This window comes from Narcine bancroftii, chromosome 13 (genome assembly GCF_036971445.1).
Source record: "Narcine bancroftii isolate sNarBan1 chromosome 13, sNarBan1.hap1, whole genome shotgun sequence".
In the NCBI taxonomy this organism is placed as follows: domain Eukaryota; kingdom Metazoa; phylum Chordata; class Chondrichthyes; order Torpediniformes; family Narcinidae; genus Narcine; species Narcine bancroftii.
Genome location: NC_091481.1, coordinates 3633039 through 3653546, shown reverse-complemented (window position 1 = coordinate 3653546; position 20508 = coordinate 3633039). Strand labels below are relative to the sequence as shown.

At 41.3% G+C, this 20508-nt stretch overlaps 1 protein-coding gene across 4 annotated transcripts in view; it reads left to right on the top strand.

Moving 5' to 3' along the window:
* The window catches only part of sfmbt2 (Scm like with four mbt domains 2), a 150189-nt gene that overhangs the window by 118171 nt on the left and 11510 nt on the right, over positions 1-20508 (top strand). For all 4 annotated transcript variants that reach the window (XM_069909548.1, XM_069909549.1, XM_069909551.1 and 1 more), the window contains 7 exons: positions 786-828; positions 2520-2581; positions 2791-2930; positions 5562-5671; positions 12400-12575; positions 13466-13626; positions 15922-16188. In XM_069909548.1, coding sequence (XP_069765649.1) covers positions 786-828; positions 2520-2581; positions 2791-2930; positions 5562-5671; positions 12400-12575; positions 13466-13626; positions 15922-16188 — 959 coding nt within the window. The remainder of the gene's footprint in view (positions 1-785; positions 829-2519; positions 2582-2790; positions 2931-5561; positions 5672-12399; positions 12576-13465; positions 13627-15921; positions 16189-20508) is intronic.

The following is a 20508-nucleotide window of genomic DNA, read 5'->3' as shown; positions in this document are numbered from 1 at the left end:
AACATGAGGGGGAACTTCTTTACTCAGAGAGTGCTAGCAGTGTGGAATGTGCTTCCGGGAGAAATAGTGGCGGCAGAGTCAATTTTATTATTTAAGAAAAAGCTGGACAGGTATATGGATAAGAAGAAGGTGGAGGGTTATGGTCATTGTGCAGGTAGGTGGGACTAGAGAGGAGTGTTTGGTTCGGTGCGGACTAGAAGGGCCTAATGACCTGTTTCCGTGCTGTAATTGTTATGCTATGTTATTGTAGAAAGTTTTGGTTTGAAAAGATGTGTGCAGGCCATTCATAGAATATGGACATGATTGGCAGATTTAAGAAGTTTAAATGCTCCAGTGATTCTCAGTATAGTTTCTGAAGGTTCATATCGTTACATCCTTTTCTACAAGGTAACCTTGATTTGAGGGAGAGGGGTCAATTAGATCTAGTTTTAGGTTTTTTGTTGCCTTTTTTCCTTTTTATTTGTTTTAGATTAACTGGTTATATGCAGATTTAATTATGATTGTCTTGGGTCATAACATCAAGTTAGACATCTGTGTCTTGACCTAGGGATTGTATAATGCAACTTGCTTGGTCTCTAGCCAGAATTATTTTTAAGAAATAATGTTAAATAAACAAATATGGATTGGGTTTTGAATTACATTTATATTAATTTGTGATCTGTATACGATATGACTTGTTATATCAGTAGACTTTCCCCCCTCAGGAGCTGATCACAGGGCTGTCTGCAATTCACAGAATTACATCTGTGCCAGGGAAGTAATCTTTCTTTTTGCTAAACTTGCAGGTCAGAAACAGAAGAAAATTGCAGTGGTGCAACCAGAAAAACAGTGAGTTGAGAATTAAGTTATCGGGCAAGGCCGTTAGATGCCGTCCTGATCAAGATTTGGTGATTGAGGTGGTGCAGTATCACTGGAACTCAGTGCAGGAGCTCAACCCAGAATTTAAACCATCCCCTTCCCTCTGCAAATGTGCTCGAGCTGCTGAATTCTTTTGGCTGCATTTTCAGTTCTACCGTCTGCATCTGGCGATATGTCCTGTGAGCTTAATATCAATTAACAATACCATTTGTTAATCATTTCTAAATATTGAATCAGAGAACATTGCAGGACAGAAAATAGGGCCTTTCTGGTCTGTGCCAATCTATTATTCTACCTTGTCCCACTGACCTGCTCCCAGTCCATACCCCTCCCAACCATGGACCTGCCCAAAATCTTCTTAAATTATCTGGCAGCTCGTTCCACACTCCCTCTGCTCTCTGTGTGAAGAATTTCCTCACAATGTTCTTGCTAAACTTCTCCCCTTCCACCCTTAACCCATCCTCTGGTTTATTTCTCACCTTAATTCAGAGGATAAAAGCCTACTTGGATTTATCTATACCCATCATAATTTTAAATACCTCTATCAAATCTCCCCTCACTCTTCTATACTCTAGTGAATAAAGTCCTATCCTGTTTAATCTTTCCCTATAACTCAGTTCCTCAAATCCAGGCAAATCTTCTCTGCACTCCTTCAATTTTATTGGCATCCTTCCTGTAATTAGGTGACCAAAATGACGCCCAATTCTCCAAATTTGGTTCTATACAACTTTACCATAACATCCCAATTCCTGTGCTCAATGCGTTGATTTAGGAAGGGCAATTTGCCAAAGGCTTTCATTATAATTGCATCCACCTGTGGAGCTACTTTCAGGGAATTATGTATCTATAATTCTGTTCTACCACTCTCCTCAGTGCCCTACCAGTTTCCTTATTTGTCCTACCTTAGTTTGTCCTCCCAAAAACAATCAGCGCTATACCTTTCACATTTTCACCTTTGAAGAAAAGCAATCTACATGAAAATATTAGAAGGGAAACCTGGTTCAAACTTATTATAGTTTTTAAATTTTAGACATATAGCATGATAACAGGCCCTTCCAGCCCACTACCTCATGCTGCTCACTTACACCCAATGAACCTACAACCCACCAGTATGTTTTGGAGAGTGAAAGGAAACGGGAGAGCCCGCGAACGTACATACTCCTTACAAACAGCGGGGGTTTGGATCCTTGGCCTGTTCATTACACGAACTGTTAGGCCAACCGTGCTGTTTTTTTTGGGCAAGTTGCAAGCAATTAATTTCCTGCACACTTCATTCCAAATAATGAAAAGAGCAGGAAAAAAGCCAACTCTTACAATCCTTTTGTTCAAAATAATTGATGGTTTGGAAACTATGAACAGTGGTGGGTACTCAGTCCCATTTAAAGAGCCACAAGCTAAATTTTTATCATTGACTTATTTTTAGCCTTTTACAATATTGATCATTTGTGGAAAAACTAAGAAAGTTCAGGATATAATATCTACGGAGTAATGATAACTGACACCAGATGTCAGGAAACCTACGAGAAAGACCAACTGTATAAAAATACGCAACATGGCTGCTCTGAACTTTTCATAGAAGATTGTAACCTGTTTTATGAGGGTGTCATTTTGCTGGTTCAAATTTTACTTCTAATTTTTATTAATTTTATTTCCATGACTAGGCTCCATTCCACACCATTTGAGACAATCCCTCATGGCTCTTGTGCTATCACAACAGAACCAGGTGAGTTACTCAAATGAAAGGCCACGGATAATCTTCTCATTCTCATTACCGAAGACCCTGCATGAAAAGGGCCTCTGCCTGCTGCAGTTGCGTGGATCTCCCATTTCAATTCCCTGTCCCATTCCCTCGCATTTTGAAGACAATTTTAACGTGGGAGCTCTTTAAAAACTCAGGACGTCAAAATTACCTTATTTTCTTTCTTTCCATAGGTTCGACCAATGGCAAATATTGCTGTTCCAAAATCTATTTCAATCACCGTTGTTTCTCAGGTCCATATCTAAACAAAGGGCGGATCGCAGAACTTCCTCAGTCTGTCGGACCCGGGAAGTGTGTGCTCGTTCTAAAAGAGGTATGCTGGGTGGAGAAACAAAGTTAAATCGCTAGCTGGGCAGGTTGCTCTAAAATCAGCTGATGTTTTCCACAAGAGCACCATGATGTCCAATTTGTTCAATCGTTATCTATCCCAATTCTGTGAAAGGTCAGTAAGGAAATTCAGTATCTTCTGCAGTGTGTCCTTGGTTTTGGTGATTTTTTTTTTACTTGGAGCCAATAATGGTTTGACTCTGTTGAAAGGAGATGCCTGCTTTGTGGGTGCCTCGATACAGAGGTTCTGTGTGTACTGGGAGGAAGTATGAGGAATTTTAGACCAGAGCAGAAATAGAGATTTCAGTCCATTGAGTCTGCCCCACCATTCAATCATGATGTGCTCCATCTTCCCACTCAGCCCCACTGCCTATAACTTTTGATTCCCTGGTTAATTATCAATCTCTCCCTTAAATACACCTGGCCTTCACAACCGCCTGTGGCATAAAATTCCACAGATTTACCACCCTCTACATTCCTACAATACACCATTCCTCCACATCTCTGTTCTAAGTGAGCACCCTTCAATCCTAGTTGTGCCCTCTAGTCCAAGACTCTTCCACCTTGGGAAACAACTTTTCTGTGTCTACTCTGTCCGCGGCTTTCAACATTCAAAATGTTTCAATGAGATCCCCCCCCCTCATTTTCCTAAATTCCAACAAGTACAGCCAAGAGATGTCAAACGCTCCTTATATGATAACTTTTCATTCCCAGTCATCCAAGTGAACCTCCTCTGAACCCTCTTCAATGTCAGCATTTCCCAGAATCTTGCTTTTAAAGTGTTCCAGATTACTCAGGGAATCAACTACGGGATTGATTATAGAATCAATGCGAATATTTAGTAGCCCAGTTGAAATTCACCACAAATTTTTATGTAATAAATGCACAACCTGTTAACATCTGCATATTGAACTCTGCTTCTGAATTTAATTTTGAGCAGCAGAACACGCTGGATAGTCCATGTGCTCTGCACCCCATTCTGCTCCTTTCTGAACCTACAGCAGGGCCAAGGGTTGTAATCCTTGGTCTCCACTATTTCAGACTGACTTGCTTTGATAACAAAATGGATGGGCAATTATTCCTGGTCAGATCTATTTTTTTAAACTGACAAGTTCAAAAGAAACCAAACATGAACCAATTGGCCTGGTGTCAAAAGAAAGTGGCTTCAAGGAAGAGCTTGAGGATAGGAACAATAACCCATACCATTGAAATGAGTCTGTCGCCATTTACATTGTCCAGTGTGCGAATGAACTGATGCTCTTGCTTGCGCAGCTGAACAGGTACTTTGAAAATAAAAAGAACACCTACAAGAGTGCCTTGGTAATTACATTAGAAAGAAGAGTGAGAATCAGAGGAAAGAAGAGGCTGCAAAGTGCAGATTCTCGAGGGAAAGGCAGCAATGGCGTGTTTTCTATCTTGCAGAAAGATGTGTGTGTCTTGGCACCCTTCGATAGAATAATTAAACTCCAAATGCTATTTTATTGAATCCAATTCCAAATTGATGGTTTAATGCAAATATAAATAACACCCAGTGCCACAAGGGGGCCAAAAGTTAATGGAGCAGCCAACCTGCAGCTTTGTGAAGTTGGAAGGAGGAATTACACTTGTAGGTCAAAAGACGTGATATTCTTAGTCCACGTGATTTGACCGTGGTAGCACTAAGGCCGACTCTGTTCAGTGCATGAAGAAATGAGCTTCCTGTTGAGGATTTGCAACTGCAAAACTGAGTGGCTTAAGTTGGAGGCACACCAAGGAAACGGGGCAAATTCAAGGTGACGACATCATCACTTCGTATGCATGAAGGATTGGCAAGGAAAGTTGTACAGTGCAAATGACAAAGGTTTCTTTTGTTTCTGAAATCGGGCAGTGTACAATAAAATTGCTCAAACTGTGATAATTATTGATAGAATTAGCACAATTTCTTTTGTCCCTGCATTTAAAGTATAAACTTCTAATATACAGTTGGGTGTTAAGATGTTTAAGCGGAAAATAAGCAGAGAAATCTCTTTTGATGTAGTGCTGCTGAAGTATCAAGTACCCACATGAAGTGACGTCAATCCACAGAACTATAAAAGCAGCAGAGAGGATCACGGAGATTCCCCTCTCCTCTCTTTACCCCCTACTCCCATCAACATGATTTATCGGGGCCATTGTTTAAAAAGAGCGTGCATAATCAGTGAAGACCCCTACCTCCCCCACCCCACACGCCCAGCATCTTCCAACTACCTCTGTTGGGAAAGACATCATATGTGTATCAGAGCCAGGCGAAGAGACGGCTTCTTTCCACGGGCATTGAGATGGCTGATTGATGATTGAACTGCTAAAACAACTCTTCGTGACTCTACTATGTATTGATATTATTTATTTTAATGAATGCATATATGTGCTGTGGATATGGATCATTTCTATGTGTGTTTGCATTGATTTGTACTGTGGTACTGTGCTGTTTGGTCAGGTTGACAAATTTACTTGAGCGATTACATAAGGATTTTACTGGTTCCATATTTCACATATTACAAATTTTCAGATAGTATGTTCATATTTTCATAATTCAATTTCAGCCAGTGTTGTTAGCTTCAGAAATGATCTACAAGATTTCTTTTGTCTTTTAAAACAGGTTCTCACTCTATTGATTAATGCAGCTTATAAACCAGGCCGTGTGCTTCGGGAACTACAGCTCGACGATGACCCAGAATGGAACTGTCAGGAAGAGACATTAAAAGCCAAGTATGTATTTGGTGTCAGGTTATTTAGTGACATGCAAATCAGTCAACAGCTGGGGTACCAAGGCAACTTGTGAGTTGCAAACCTGCACAGACTTTTCAGTCAACTGCATGCGCTGTTGCACAATACTTATCAGCTTGATGAATTCCAAAATTAATAGATTTTTTCTTAGAGTTGAGAACACTTCTTGACACAGAGGTACAATGTGCATACGTGGAACTTGTCCTCAATGTGAAGTTGTATGGTTGTAATTGAGGCTGTGTTTATGCTCTGACCTTCACATCGTAAGTTGTATCTTATCCAGATAATGTTCCAATGCATTTGGTTGTGGGTGCTTGTACAATAGTGTAACCATCGAATATAAACTTCCAAGTTAACCAATTTAAATGATTGTTTTCATGTTTGTGAAATTGAATTTGGTATGGTTTCTAGATGGGAAAGAGTGGCACAATTGGTGTAGTGGTTAGCTCTTTTACAGCGCCAGCGATCAGGGCTAGGGGACAAACCCCACGCTGTCTGTAAGGAGTTTGATGTTCTCAGGGGCTCCAGTTTCCTCCCACTGTTTGAAGTGTCCTGGGTGTTGTAGGTTAACTGGGTATAAATTGGGTGGCACGGACTCACAGGCTGAAATGGCCCCTTACAGTACTGTATATCTAAATTTAAAATGGAAGTAATGCCACATTTTTAGAAGCTAAGCTTTCTATATTTTTAATGGGATCCTGGCTTTATTTTCGTCGATTTCTCCAGGTGCTCTGGTTTCTTCCCACCCTTCACAACGTACTGGGGGTGTAGGTCAATTGGGTGGCACAGACCCATGGGACCAAAGAGTCTGTTACTGTGCTGTATGTCTAAATTTAATTTTTTTTAATTAAATAAATAGAGTCAACATAACCACTTGCATACAACCATTTGGCATACCCTGTCCCTGGGTAACAGGCCATTCTGGCCCATGAACCCATGCTGCACAAATTCTCCAATTAACCTTCAACCCCCTGTGTGGTTTTGAAAAGTGGGAGGAAACCAGAGCCCCCGGGGAAACTCAAGCAGACACAGGGAGAACGTACAAACTCCTTACGGACAGCGCCGATTCGAACCCAGATCACTGGTGCTGTAATCACTTTATGCTAACCGTACCACCCTTTTTCCTGATGTGTTCAGGGCAGATGTTAATCCCAATTAATGTTGCTCTGTTAATGCCTGTCGAAAGATAGTAGACAGAATAATGAAGGAAGCTGCAACATTCAAGTTTGTCATTGCACTTTATACCCTGTCAGGCTCAGTAAATCCATACAAAATCCACTTTTATGTTTTTCTGAATGCATACGCGTAACTGGAATTAATTGCCAAGTGAGCACTTTTTTTGACAATGCAGCATTTTTGAGATAAATTGTATGATAATAACATCCACTTATTTGAAGTTCATTAAGTTTTAGGCTTTCTGAAAACACATTTGAAGCAATTTAATCTTTGTTGTGTCGATTGGTGTGTTGCCATATCACAGGCAAGTAGATTTTGAAATTTGATTGAACATTTGTGTAGTTCAGATTTTTGTCTTTTGGTCCAATAATTATTATGCACAAGGAATTTAAATCACAGAAAAAATATTGGCAAATAATTTATGTATTTTGCTAAAATATTTGTGCATATAAAAAAAATCCCCAGTGGTTGAACAATTTATGTTTTGGTCCAATAATTACAGTGACTTTTCAAATAAACTCTCGCTTCTTCATGTGCTTGAAATATTCATCGCAAATTAACTGTCAACATATTGAAGACATCTGTCAGCTTACAGAGTATATTAAACAAGATCAAGAATAACCAAAGTATTTTGATCCTTTGGAATTAACTCTTGTCCTCAAATTGATAAATGTGGCTTGATAATAACACAAGGTTACACGAGACATCTTCGTCTTTTTCTTAAACAACCGAGAATGGAAATATCTTTATCTAGAAATCACAGAGTGGACAGGAAAGGAATGGTGGGATACAGGCCTAAGTGGCATAGAGGTAGGTAAGTTGTTCCCATTGGTGGGGGAGACTAGAACTGGGAGAGATTATCTCAAGATTCAAGATGGAAATCACTGCCTGTTGAAGCAGTGGAAGTGACTTCAGTAAATAAGTTTTAGACAAAGTCGGATAGATTTTTTACATAGCAGGGGAATTAAGGGATATGGGGAAAAGGCAGGTAGGTGGGGATGAGCCGATCATCGGATCAGCCAAGATCTCATTGAATGGTGGAGCAGGCTCGATGGGCAGGATGGCCGACTCCTGCTCCTATTTCATATGTTCTTATGTAATGCAGGCAAATTGGATTAGTGTAGGGAAACATCATGGTTGGCCTTTTGCCACTGCCCCCCTCACCTCAGCCTCTGACAACTCTTGACCAGACCTCCCTTCGACAAGACGTGCATGGTCCTTGCCCACTGATGGCTGCAGCTGTTTGAAACACTCTGCACTAAACGGGTTATAAGCTCGAGGAGGCCAAACAGCAATCCTTTTAAACCCCATCAACAACTTCAGCTGAAATCAACTAAATTTATATTTCACGTTTTCCCACATTTATATTGAAATGCTTGTCAATGCTGGCAAACGTATTCGGAAGAGGCAATGAGCAGTGGAAGTTGCAATAACACTAAGGCACTGCATTTTGGAAAACTTTATTTCTGGACATCTCAATGACATGGTGGCATTCTGGTCAGTTTAATAGTGATAAACTGGTTTATTGCAATGTATTCGGCATGTGCATTGAATCAAATTAGATACCATCCTTCAACTTTGTTCACACCTCGACCCTCTAAATTAACTTGGCATATAACCAGTCATATAAAGCCTCGCTGTTAGAAGAAAATTCTCATCTTGCTTTGTATCAACCATTCGACAACATTTCATTCTGACTATTGGCACATTAAAACCCACGTTCTCCAACATACAACCACTGCTGACTGTGTCTTCATTTGTTAAGGGTCTAAGCTTCAGAATTTCTTCTGATGACCTCTTCACCGTTCTTTGTTTCACCTGCCTTAAATGTTCATTTTGGACCATTCCAAATGTATCTTGAAACACCCTCCATCCCCACATTTTTCTCTCTTTTCAAATCTGCAATCTGTCCTTTTTTTTTCCTTCATTCATGGCTGCATAAACTGCATGGGCTTCACTGTCTGAATGTACTTTGTCAAGCTCTCTGCAACTCCAAATTATTCTGCTTTGTAAGGCCCCCACCTCCCCTCATCCCCTAAAAAAAACCTCTTTTTGACCAGCCAATCATCATTTTACACCCTCAATGTCAAATTTTAGTACATACTGTATAATGAATCAGAATCAGGATTTATTGTCATGAACAAGTCATGAAATTCGTTGTTTTGCAGCAGTATCACAGTGTAAACATTCATATTATGACCATCTTATGACCTTACTATTAAAATAATGATAACAATTGTAGCGGATGAGCATGAAAGTGAGGCCGTGTCTTTGGTTCATTGATCATTCAGGAATCTGATGGCAGCAGGGATGAAGTTGTCCTTGTGCCGCTGAGTGCTAGTCTTCAGGCTCCTGGACCTTTTCCCCGATGGTAGCAGAGTGAAGAGGGCATGGCCTGGGTGGTGGGGGTCTTTGAGGGTAGAGGCTGCTTTCTTAAGACATCGCCTCATCTGGATATCCTCGACGGAGTGAAGTCTGGTGCCTGTGATGCCGCAGGCTGAGTTCACAACCCTTTGGAGTTTATTCTTGTCCTGAGAGTTGGCGCCTCTGTACCAGGCAGTGATGCAACCAGCCAGAATGCTCTCCATGGTACGCCTGTTCAAGTTTACGAGAGTCTTCGGTGACATACTGAATCTCCTCAGATAGCTCATAAAATAGAGCCGCTGGCGAACCTTCTTTGTGATTGCATCAATGTGGAGGCTCCAGGACAGGTCCTTGGAGATGCTGACAGCCAGGAATTTGTAGTTCTTAACTCTCTCCACTACTGAGGACTGGGTCGTGATCCCCTGACTTCCACCTGAAGTCCACAATCATCTCCTTGGTTTTCCTGATGTTGAGTGCAAGGTTGTTGTCATTACACCATTCAATGAGCTGATCTCTCTCCCTCCTCACGGCTGTTTGTGATTCTGTCGACAACTGTGGTGTCATCAACAAACTTGTAGATGGCTTTGGAATTGTGCCTGGCCCCACAATCATGGGTGTATAATGAGTAGAGCAGTGGGCTAAGTACGCATCCTTGGGGTGCACCTGTGTTGATGATCAGTGAGGAGACGACGTTGTTTCCAATTCGTACTGACTGTGGTCTTCCGATGAGAAAGTCAAGGGTCCAGTTGCAGAGGGAGATACAGAGGCCTAGAGTTTGTAGCTTCTCAACCAGCACTGAGGGAAAAATGGTGCTGAAGGCCGAGCTGGAGTCGACGAAGAGCAGCTATTTACGAGGTGATCCACAACTGAGTGGAGAGCCAGCAATGTTGCATCAGCTGTGGAGCGATTGTGACGATAGGTGAATTGCAGTGGGTCCAGATCTTTACTTGGGTGCGTGTTAATTGTGGCCGTGACCATTACAATAGAAGTGAACAATTTTTCCATCTTTAAGGATCTTTTTAATGCTGCTGCCTAGAATCAAGCTAAAATGATCATTTCTTTCCAAGTGACACATTAGTAGTGATTCAATTGCCAATTTTTGCTTTCTGCTTTGAATTTAATAATTTTCCCCTTTTAATTTCAATACTTTTATCAGTCAAAAGTATGCTGTTCACCGATAAAGATCTGTGTTCCTGATGTATATTATTCGCATGGTAACAAATTTTTAACCTTTGATCAAATGAGTGACAAAATCTATCAGTGACGCATTGTTTTATTCTCACTTGTGTACATTATTTGAATAACATTTGCATATCAGCTAATTCAAGACCACAGATAAGGTAACACTATTGAAGACTTTTATCAGCTTACACTAAATCAACAATTACCCAAGTATTTTGATCCTTTGGAGTTCAAAATGTTGTCCTCAAATAGAGAAATATGACTTGATATTACAAGTGACATCTTGATCTGTTTCTTAAACAACTGTGAATAGAAATAGTCTTTATCTAGAAATAACATACAGAAATGATATTTCACTGGGAAAATATAAGCAGGGTTCTTCGATGGCAATTATTTTTGGACTAAAATCGTTATTTTATTATTAATATTAAATAATTATTATTTTGGACAAAAATAATTGGCCTGGTTTCACAAAAGCTTTGCCATGAAATTGTTCGAAAGAAGAACAATTCTTAGTTTTATAATCATTGCCTTTTCAGAAGCGCAAAACTTTTTATAATTAATTATCCAGCAAAAGCCGAAAACTGAGGATGGAGATTCTTTGACTGTGAGGCTTCAAGTATAAGTGCTCTAAGCTGGTTCACATAAGCTGATTAATATTCACTGCAAAGGTTCATTTGTGTCAGTGCAATCTTTCAGACAGAACAACTCTGCGGACATTTTCCCATGGGGCAGTGGGTAAGGTGGTATCCCGTGCGTCAGGAGACACACTAGGCAGTGTTGAAAGGAAGGTGTATACCAGTAATGGTTCTGCCTTTCTGATTCTCATGCAAGCCTGCCTTGGAAGCTGATTCATACTGAGCTAAAATTGCTCATTACAACACCTCATTTTTGGTATTACCAACAGAATCTAAATGAATTCTACACTCGGTCACTTCTAACAGTGAGGAAAGCTGAGGTTTCACTTTCCCGGCAGTATGCAGTCCTGTTAACTGTATCTAGTTTGTGTGCTTCCCATAAATATCTCATCAATCTAAAATTATCCCTCTCCATCCTTCTCCCACCACCCCCCCACCCTGGTATTTGGTTAACTTACAAACATGGGGCAGTAGGTCACGGAGGGTTGTGCATGATATCTCACCAGCTTTTATTGCTACCAGATCTCCAAGTTCAAGTCTGAATATTGGACCACCAGAGCAATCCTCTCCAACCAAAGCACTTGTGTCCAGTTAGCTGTAAGTCCAATAGAAGGCTGGTGTGGACCTGGGAAGAGTGGAGATCGGACACATAGCATTTTGTACACTATTACATGTTCTGACAATAAAGGAATCTTGAATCTTGGACATAACTATCTATTAGGAGTGCAAACTCTGAACCTGGACATCGAGCATTTCCTGAGGCTAGAGGTTTATTAACTTGCAGGAAATTTATTGACTCTTTCCAAACTTATTTAAATGTGTCTGCCAAACCAAGGCTACTTGTAAATTGGAGGAACAACACATAATATTTCCATCTGGGCACTCTTCAACCAGATGGCATGAACATTGAGTTCTCCGATTTCTGTTACACTCCTCCGGTTTTCTCTCTCTCTCTCTCTCTCTCTCTCTCTCTCTCTCTCTCCCCCATCCCTCTGTCTCCTTTCCTCCGGCTCCCCAACCCCTCCCTTCCCTCCTCATTCAGAGAGGTATCCCACTCCCCCTATCACTGCAAGTGTTTTTCTCTTCCGCCCTCCCACCCTTATCTACCTGTGAGACTGTGGCCCTCCTCCCCCACCTTTGTTTAGACACCTGCCTGCTTTCTGATCATACCTTGACAAAGGGCTCAGGACGAAGCGTTCGTTATTTATGTATCTTTATCTTGCTGCAGAAAGAACTCTGTGTGACCTGCAGAGTTTCTCCAGCACTTTTGGGCATTAAATTGAAATCTCAGCACCTTCAGACTTGGTTAAATGTGTACATTTTTTTCAAGTGGATGATCTTTCTTTTCAGGTACAAAGGAAAAACATACCGAGCAATTATGAAGATCGTGAGAACCGCAGATCGAGTTGCTGATTTCTGCAGAAGGACATGCATGAAGTTAGAATGCTGCCCCAATTTGTTTGGGCCACTTATGGTTACTGACAAGTGCCCTGAAAATTGCTCTGTTCACACAAAAACAAAATATAGTAAGTAGAGATGAATCTCAGAGCTAGGTATTATATTTAAGTGGATTTAGTACATGGGTAAAACTAGAAAATGCTGGGAATACTCAGCAGGCCAAGCAGCATCTGTGGAAAGAGAAGCTAGCCCTGTTCCCTCTCCACTGATGCTCTCTGAACTGCTGAGTGTTTCCAGCATTTTGGTTCAGATTTTCAGCATCTGCCGGTTTTTTAAAAATTCACTTTGGAATGAGCAGCAAGCTGCTATCAGATTCCTTTGATCTTTGGCCTCATCCTTGCCCAAGAACACGGCTAGGTAACCCTATTGTGAATCTATCGATCATACAAAGTTCCATGCAAACCTCAGGACGCTGTGTAAACAATTCTTGCCATGCCATTTTTAGAATTCTGGCATTTTAATCTTGTCGATATATGATTTATATTCGCAGAGACCACTGTCTTCAGAGTCAGGTTCATTGTCACAAACACTTGTCATGAATTTTGTTGTTTTGCGGCAGCGGTCTTGTGCAGAATAAGGTGCAAAACTTGCTATAAATTACAATTCCATAAATGCAAGATTTAAAAATGGATAGATAAATAAAATCCAAAAAATTAGAGAAAGTGAGGTGGTGTCTGTGGGTCATTGTCCGTTCAGAATCTGATGGTGGAGGGGAAGATGTTGTTTTTGTACCATTGGGTGTTCATCTTCAGGCTCCTGTACCTCCTTCCTGCTGGTGCGGGTCCTTGAGGATAGCGGCTGCTTTCTTGAGGTGCCACCTGTTAAAGTTCACAAATTTGTTTTTTGTTGTAATGTAAATTGAAGGAAACTTAAATCTCCACTTCAAGGTTACCCATCCTTGAAGGAACAAGCTATTTGGTGATTAATAGTGAGATCTCCATCCCCCCCTTTGTGCCAGCTTATTACTATGGAAAGAAGAAGAAAATCGTCAGGCCTCCTGTTGGATACAGCAGCATGGAGAGCAACAATAAAAAGCCTGCAAGGCGAAGGAAAAAACGCAGGTCCTGTTTTGTCCAGAAGAAAAAGCGCTCGTCTACTTCAGTGGACTCAGCTCCACAGGTACGAGGCATTTTATTTACAGGGGCTGCCATCGGTATGTGTCACGTTCGATAATCGGCAGTAGTTTCAGATTCAGAATTAGAATTTATTATCACGAACATGTGTTGTTTTCCCAGCGACATTGCAGGTGTAAAAATTCCTACAAATTACATTTTTTTAAAAGAAGAGAAAGTGAAGTGGGTCATTGTCCGTCGAGAAATCTGGTGGCGGAGGGGAAGAAGTTGTTTTTGTAATGTTGAGTGCTTGTCTTCAGGCTCCTTTTCCCCGATGGTAGCAGAGTGAGAGGGCTTGGACTGGGTGGTGGGGGCCCTGAGGACAGAGGCTGTGTTCTTGAGGCACCACCTCTCATTTATACTTGTGCAGAATAATACTAATTTGAAAATAAATCCACAGAGACATCCCTTAAAACCATATAAATCAGGGGAATTTGGGTTTTGAACACTGTGCCATGGAGTAGGGGAGTCCAACGGAAGCCAAATCAATATTTTGTAGTCTTAAATTTAGGCATGCAGCACAGTAACAGGCCCAATTAACCTCCATCCCCCATATGTTTTGAAGGGTTGGAGGAAACCGACGCAGAGGTGTAGAGAACGTAGAAACTTCTTACAGACTTGAACCCGGGTCATTAGTGCTGTTTTAGCGTCACGCTAACGTTGGAATAGAAGTTTAAAATGCTGAAAAATCTGAGCAGGTCAGGAAGCAGCTTCACCACTTCTCTCTTTAACCCGAAAGGTTAACTATTAGTCTTTTACTGCCTGACCTGCTGAGATTTTCTTTACTTCTGGCCTCCACTATTTGCATTGAGAAGTTCAACAGGTGGAAGTGAAGGGGTGTTAACAAGGCACCGAATAAGGTAGAATTAAAGCAACTTGACTTGAGGAAAAACCCCAAAACTAGTCTAGATTTTGTGTTGCTTTAAATTAAGTTTAAATCCGTGGTTCTCAACCTTTTTTGTTTCACTCACATCCCATCTTAAGCAATCCCCTACTAATCACAGAGCACCTATGGAATAGGGAATACTTCAAGTGGTGTGTGTAGACAACATTTTCCCAGTTCTAGTATTTCCTAATTTCAAAACATGTCATCTTCAAGGAAACGTGGACACGATATTCCAAATTCCATCTTATTAATCCAATAAACTAAACTTTGTAGTTGTAGCTTAATTCATTGATAAATAGAAAATATTTTGCACAACTTCACATTAAGATTTTAATAATGATGAAGAAACAAAACATTTAATGTATTTAAAGACATAACGACATTCAACTTTAAAGAGAGGTACAAGAACAAATAAGATGAACTCAAAGAGAATTCTCCCGAGCTTATATCTCCTTCATGGGCAAACACTTAATCTGTGCAGATATTTCAACATGTATGTTATAGTCACTATGGCAACACTACAAACAATACTTTTCCTTAGAGATAAACATAATATTAACTAAGAAACAAGGTTTTAACCTTTACAATGTTGAATGGAAAGAAAAAGGGTGAGAACCACTGGTTTAAAGAAAAATGATGGCACTGCCGCTGGTACAGTCCCACAGAGAGTGGGGAGAGGAGACGCACTGTTCCTCCGTAGGGCTCTACCGACTAACCATTGATTGCTCTGAACAGACCTCAATCGGCCTGTGGAAGGAGCAACGACCATGGGGTCTGGGACCCCAATGCCTGTCACATAGCGTGCATGAGGGGTGGCAGACTCCAGGGAAAGCAGAGGACTGGCGCAGGGCACCAGAAAGTGGGAAGAACACCCACACATTCCCTCCCCCCACCCTTCTTTGCAAAGGAGATGCAGAGGAAAAGACCCATGGGACTCTGAGGAGCTCTGCGGCTGAAGAACACACAGGTGGCGGGCTGTGGGTGACTCAAGGCGAGGAACCCATGCAGGGAGTGGGCTACTGTGGCGGGGGGGTATCGGAACCTGGATGCAAGATGGTGTTGGAGGTTACCTGATCGTGTCAGAGGTGTGCAGCTGGAAGTTGGGTTGGCTATGTGGCTGTGGGAGCTCTGGAGGTGAATCCACGTACACTCAATGACTGGGAGAGGACCCTCTTTTGCTTCTCTTTTCTGACTGCAAGGAGCACTGGGCAATTTCTGCTGATGGTGAATCTTTGTCTGCCTTATGAGAAACTAAAGGAAATATTGTGTAATATTACATCATCTTTTTACATGACAAGAAAAGAATTTTAAATCTTGAATCTTCTGATTTTCTAATGGCTGACTTTATCCTTGGCAGGCTCACCAGTGACTGGGCTTATTTCGTAATAATTTGTATTTCTTCCAAATAAACTGCAGGAAAACGGAGAAGATAAGGAAGACAACAATGACTTGATGGATGATGAAACTGGCAGTGATGGAACAAGCTCAGAGCCTCGAGATGATCAAACCGACACGTCCTCAGAGCTGCCCGACGTCAAACCCAAGCGATTGGAACAGCTGAGATCTGCTTCAGAACAACCTCGGCCTTACATCGTGGACAGCACAAGGCGAAAGAGAAGGTCGCGAACATTATCGCTATCCGAGGATGACAAATATGATTCTCTCAAATGCTCGGCACCAAAGGTAATGTGAACCCCTTGCTCAGTGAACTGTGGCCAGCTACAATTTGCGTCCAGTTCAGTGCAGTTGAATTTTTTTTTCAGCTTCACCACTTCATTGGTTGGAAAGTCGATTAGGTCAGCCATTCTGCTTCACGTTTGTCATCTGATTGTACAAGTACAACCTGACAAAACCATGTTCTCTGGTGCTCAGTGCAACACACTGCAAACAGACACATACAGATGTAACACACAAACATTCAGACAAACGATACATAAGTGCAGTAATTATATTGAACTATTAAAAATAAATATTATTGTTAAATAAATCGTTGAATCATGGAGGGTTCTGATGAACAGTTCATCAGTCTCACTGCCCATGGGAAGAAGCTGTTTCTTAACATTTTCTGGGCTATGGCCCCCATAGGTCTCTGCTCAAAGTTTATGATCCCTGTGAAGCAGTCAAGTTTAGTTGGTTTCTTCCGTACTTCTCTACTCCCAGCTACGTTTAAAAAAAAAATGATAATCATTTCAACATGTGTCCACATCCCCCCCCCTGTTGAGAATGGATTGATCAGATCACATTGGGGTGTGATAACTTGTTTGTACAACATAAAAGTAGTTGATGAATGCTGTTTATGGGTGTAGTTATTTCACTGCCAAATGAATATTGCTTTTGGCAGTAAATTTTAAAATTAGTCAGGGGTGCCAAGTATCTTGTCAATCCATTTGCAGTCCCCTTGCTCGGCTGGTTAAACCTTTCCCTTTGTGATATATCCAGAGGTAAAATTCAATAGGGATATTGCACCTTCCCAGTTCATGGCTGTGCTGTTGATATGTGTTTGCAGTTTTGTCTAATTGTGTCTCTTGAAGGAGATACAAGGTCTTTGTTCCTTTTTCGCTGCATTAACAATTAGAATTAGATACCACAGTAAAACCCCTGTTATCGGAATCCAAGAAACCGGCAAAAAAATAAAATGGCAGAAAATTAATAAGGTAAAAAATACGGAAGTTTAAAAATGGCATGCCTCACTGTTAGTTTGCCAATCACACAACACGCAATCTCAAGCAACTTATCCGGCATCGACCAGTCCCCATAGGTGCCAGATACCAGGGTTTTTACTGTATTTATTTTCATATAATAAAACAGAAATGTCATATTTCACAAAATTGCCTTTAATCTGCCATAAGGCATACAAAGATTCTCCATTAGCATTGCCCTCACAGTCAGAGAAAGGGAAGGAAAGATTTGTCTCCAGCGCTCCTGCAGCTGCGCAAGACTCCAGTCCAGTTCAAGCCGTTGGCAACCCGAGCTCCATGTCCAAACCTCTGACACGATGAGGAAGCCTTCGGGAGCCACCCTGGGCCTCAGCACCCTCTTCAATACCTGGTTCTCATGACCTAGTCACCAGAAGCCCGCGGCCTGGTCGGAGCCCACGGCCTGGTCTGAGCCCTTTCACCTCAAGTCACCGGCAGCTGTTGGCCTGTGTGGGTTCGTCACCAACGGCTCGCCCGCCTGCGTGCGCCTTTCAACCGCAGAGCCCCTCGCTTCTGTGAACTTTTAGTGTTTTTGCCAGATCATCGTGTGGTGTTTATTTCTCCTCCTGGAGCGGCAAAGGAATGATCAACCATCACTAGTCTTACCTATTAGGATTTAGTGAAGTATTATGCCAACTGAGAAAAAAGTTTACTATTAAAATGATCTTAAATGAAAATGACATTTCTTCAAAATCAAATATAAATATTCTTTCATTATGTGGCTATTATGCAAACAAGAGAAAGAGAAATTAAATTATTGCTAATTAAAATTGGTAATTTGGTTTTGCTATGTTAATGTACAAAGCTTTATTGCTTAGTTTGTTCATTTTATAACAGATTACATACAAATATGGCTGTCCTGAAAATGTTGAACGCAGTGCCACGTTATTATTTTAAATTAGCCCCTTCTCCTCCTAAGGCATTAACTCATCATGCGTATAGTTCCTCAGACACCATCAGCCTTCAATTAGCTCATTAATTTGGCCATCGCATGTGACCCTGGATGGTGAATGTCAGTAGTCTATTTTACTTGGGGGAAAAGGCGAATGACAGATGAGCTGCACTTTGCTCTAACTGGAGGTTCATTCACACACTCGCTTTTCAGCAGAAATCTCCAGGAAGAATCATGGGATTATTTACAGCACCGAAAGAAGGGATCCCATTTATTAGATCCCTGCCTATCGAGTCCAGAACAATTCCGTCATCCCTTTCCCTGGTATCTACATTGCTTCCCCCTCAAATACCTGATGCATTTTATTTTATTTTATTTGAAAATAACTTATGAAACTGCTTCCACCGCTCATTGAGGGCAGTACTTTTCATTTCCTAATTAGAATCTTTTAAAATTAAACTTCAACTATACTGCCTAATGGAAGCCCATTCTGGCTCTTGAAACCTGTGCCGCCCAATTACACCAATTAACTAACAACCCCATACGTTTTATCGAAGGTGGAGAAACCGGAGCACCCGGCGGAAACCCATGTAGACCACAGGTAGAACGTGCAACTCCTTACGGATAATGCCGGGTTCGAACCCGGGTAGCTGGTGATGTCATTGTCACTAACCATTGAGTTCAGGACCAGCGCCTTCCATTGAGGGTTACAGGCAAAGATTAGGGAACTTTGGATTTCAAAGGACATTGAAGGTGAGATTGGGGTGGGGGAAGGAGACAACACGTGAGGACCATGGTGACTGGAGGAGAGCTAATATTGTTCTTTTATTCAGGAAGGGTAGCAGTGATGAAACATATCTAAAGGCTAGTGACCCTTGTGTCAGCAGTAGAGAAATGATTGGAGAAAATCCAAAGGGAACAGGATTTGTATACATTTGGAAAGGCAGCAGTGACTAGTTAGATTGGTGAAGACCGATGGTAGTCACTGTCTATGTAGACTTGAATAAGGCATTTCACAAGTATGGTAGGTTGGTCCGGATGTTTAAGGCACATGGGATCCAAGGCAAACTGGCTAATTGGATCCAAAATTGGCTGGGTGATAGGAGGAAGAGGGATGCTTCTCTGATTGGAACTGTGTGACCAGTGGCGTACCACAAAGACCAGTGCCGGGTTCCTTGGGATTTGTTATCTATGTTAATGATGAATTCCCTGAAAATGGCAACAAGGGTAGACAAGGTGGTAAAGAGATAGACTTTCATCAAGCTTACAGCATTATGAGAGGCATAGATTGGTAGATAGTCGTACTTCTGCCCAACTTCAAATTAATAACCAACCTGACAAAACAGCATTCTCCAGTCCTCAGTGCAAAAAATGTGCAATCACGTATCCAGGCATAATTTACATAAGGACAATCGATACATGTGCAGTATTTATTTGCATATATGAAAATAAAAATAGTTTAATGCATAGTAGAGTTTCAGAGGGTTTGTACATGCACTTCATTCAGGCGTCCATGGGAAGAAACTGTTTCTTAGCTTGAAGGCGCTGGCTCTGATCCTCTTGCATCTCCTTCCCATTTGCCACGGCAACCAAAATATCCTCCACACTAGTCGCACCTGCCTGTGATTGGCCCACATCCCTCTAAAGCATTCGTTTTCAAACTTTTTCTTTCCATTCACATTCCATTTTAAGTAATCCCTATGCCATAAGGGATGACTTTAGGTGGATAGAAAGAAAGTTTGAAAACCACTGTTTTAATCGTCCCTAATTGACTTGTTATGTGTACGGTTTCAGAACTCCAAAGGAAATGGGCCAATGGCAATTTTTCTCAAGCAAAATATTTCCAGAACAATTGGGTCTAGAGCAGTGATTCTCAACCTTCCCTTCCCACTCACATCCCACCTTAAGCAATCCCTTACTAATCACCGAGCACCGATGGCTCAGGGATCACTTCAAGTGGGAAGTGAGTGGAAAGAGTAAGATTGAGAACCACTGCTCTAAACCCATCCTATCCATGTGCCCCTCCCATTCTTTTTATTAAAGCAGCATCTCTTTCCCTTGGCTGGGGTATCAAAAACAAGGTGGGTTTAAAGTGAGAAGAAGGTGTTTTATGGAAGATTTGACATGAAAGTTTTTTTTTCATGCAGAGAGTGGTTGATACCTGGAACTTCCTTGCAGAGGAGGTGGTACAGTCAGATGCAATCTGTACTCTTCAGAGTCATTTCAAAAGGCACTTAAAGGAAAAAGGCTGATGTGGGTGAACAGATTAGTGTAGAGGGGTATTTTTTTTGTTTGTTTGTTTGTTTGAAAAGAAAACACAACGTGATAGAACTCTGCATCTTTAGAAGCTTTGAATCATTGAAAGGAGAAACTATGAGTCATGTGGGTGCACATTTTTATTGCTGGTAATTTTAG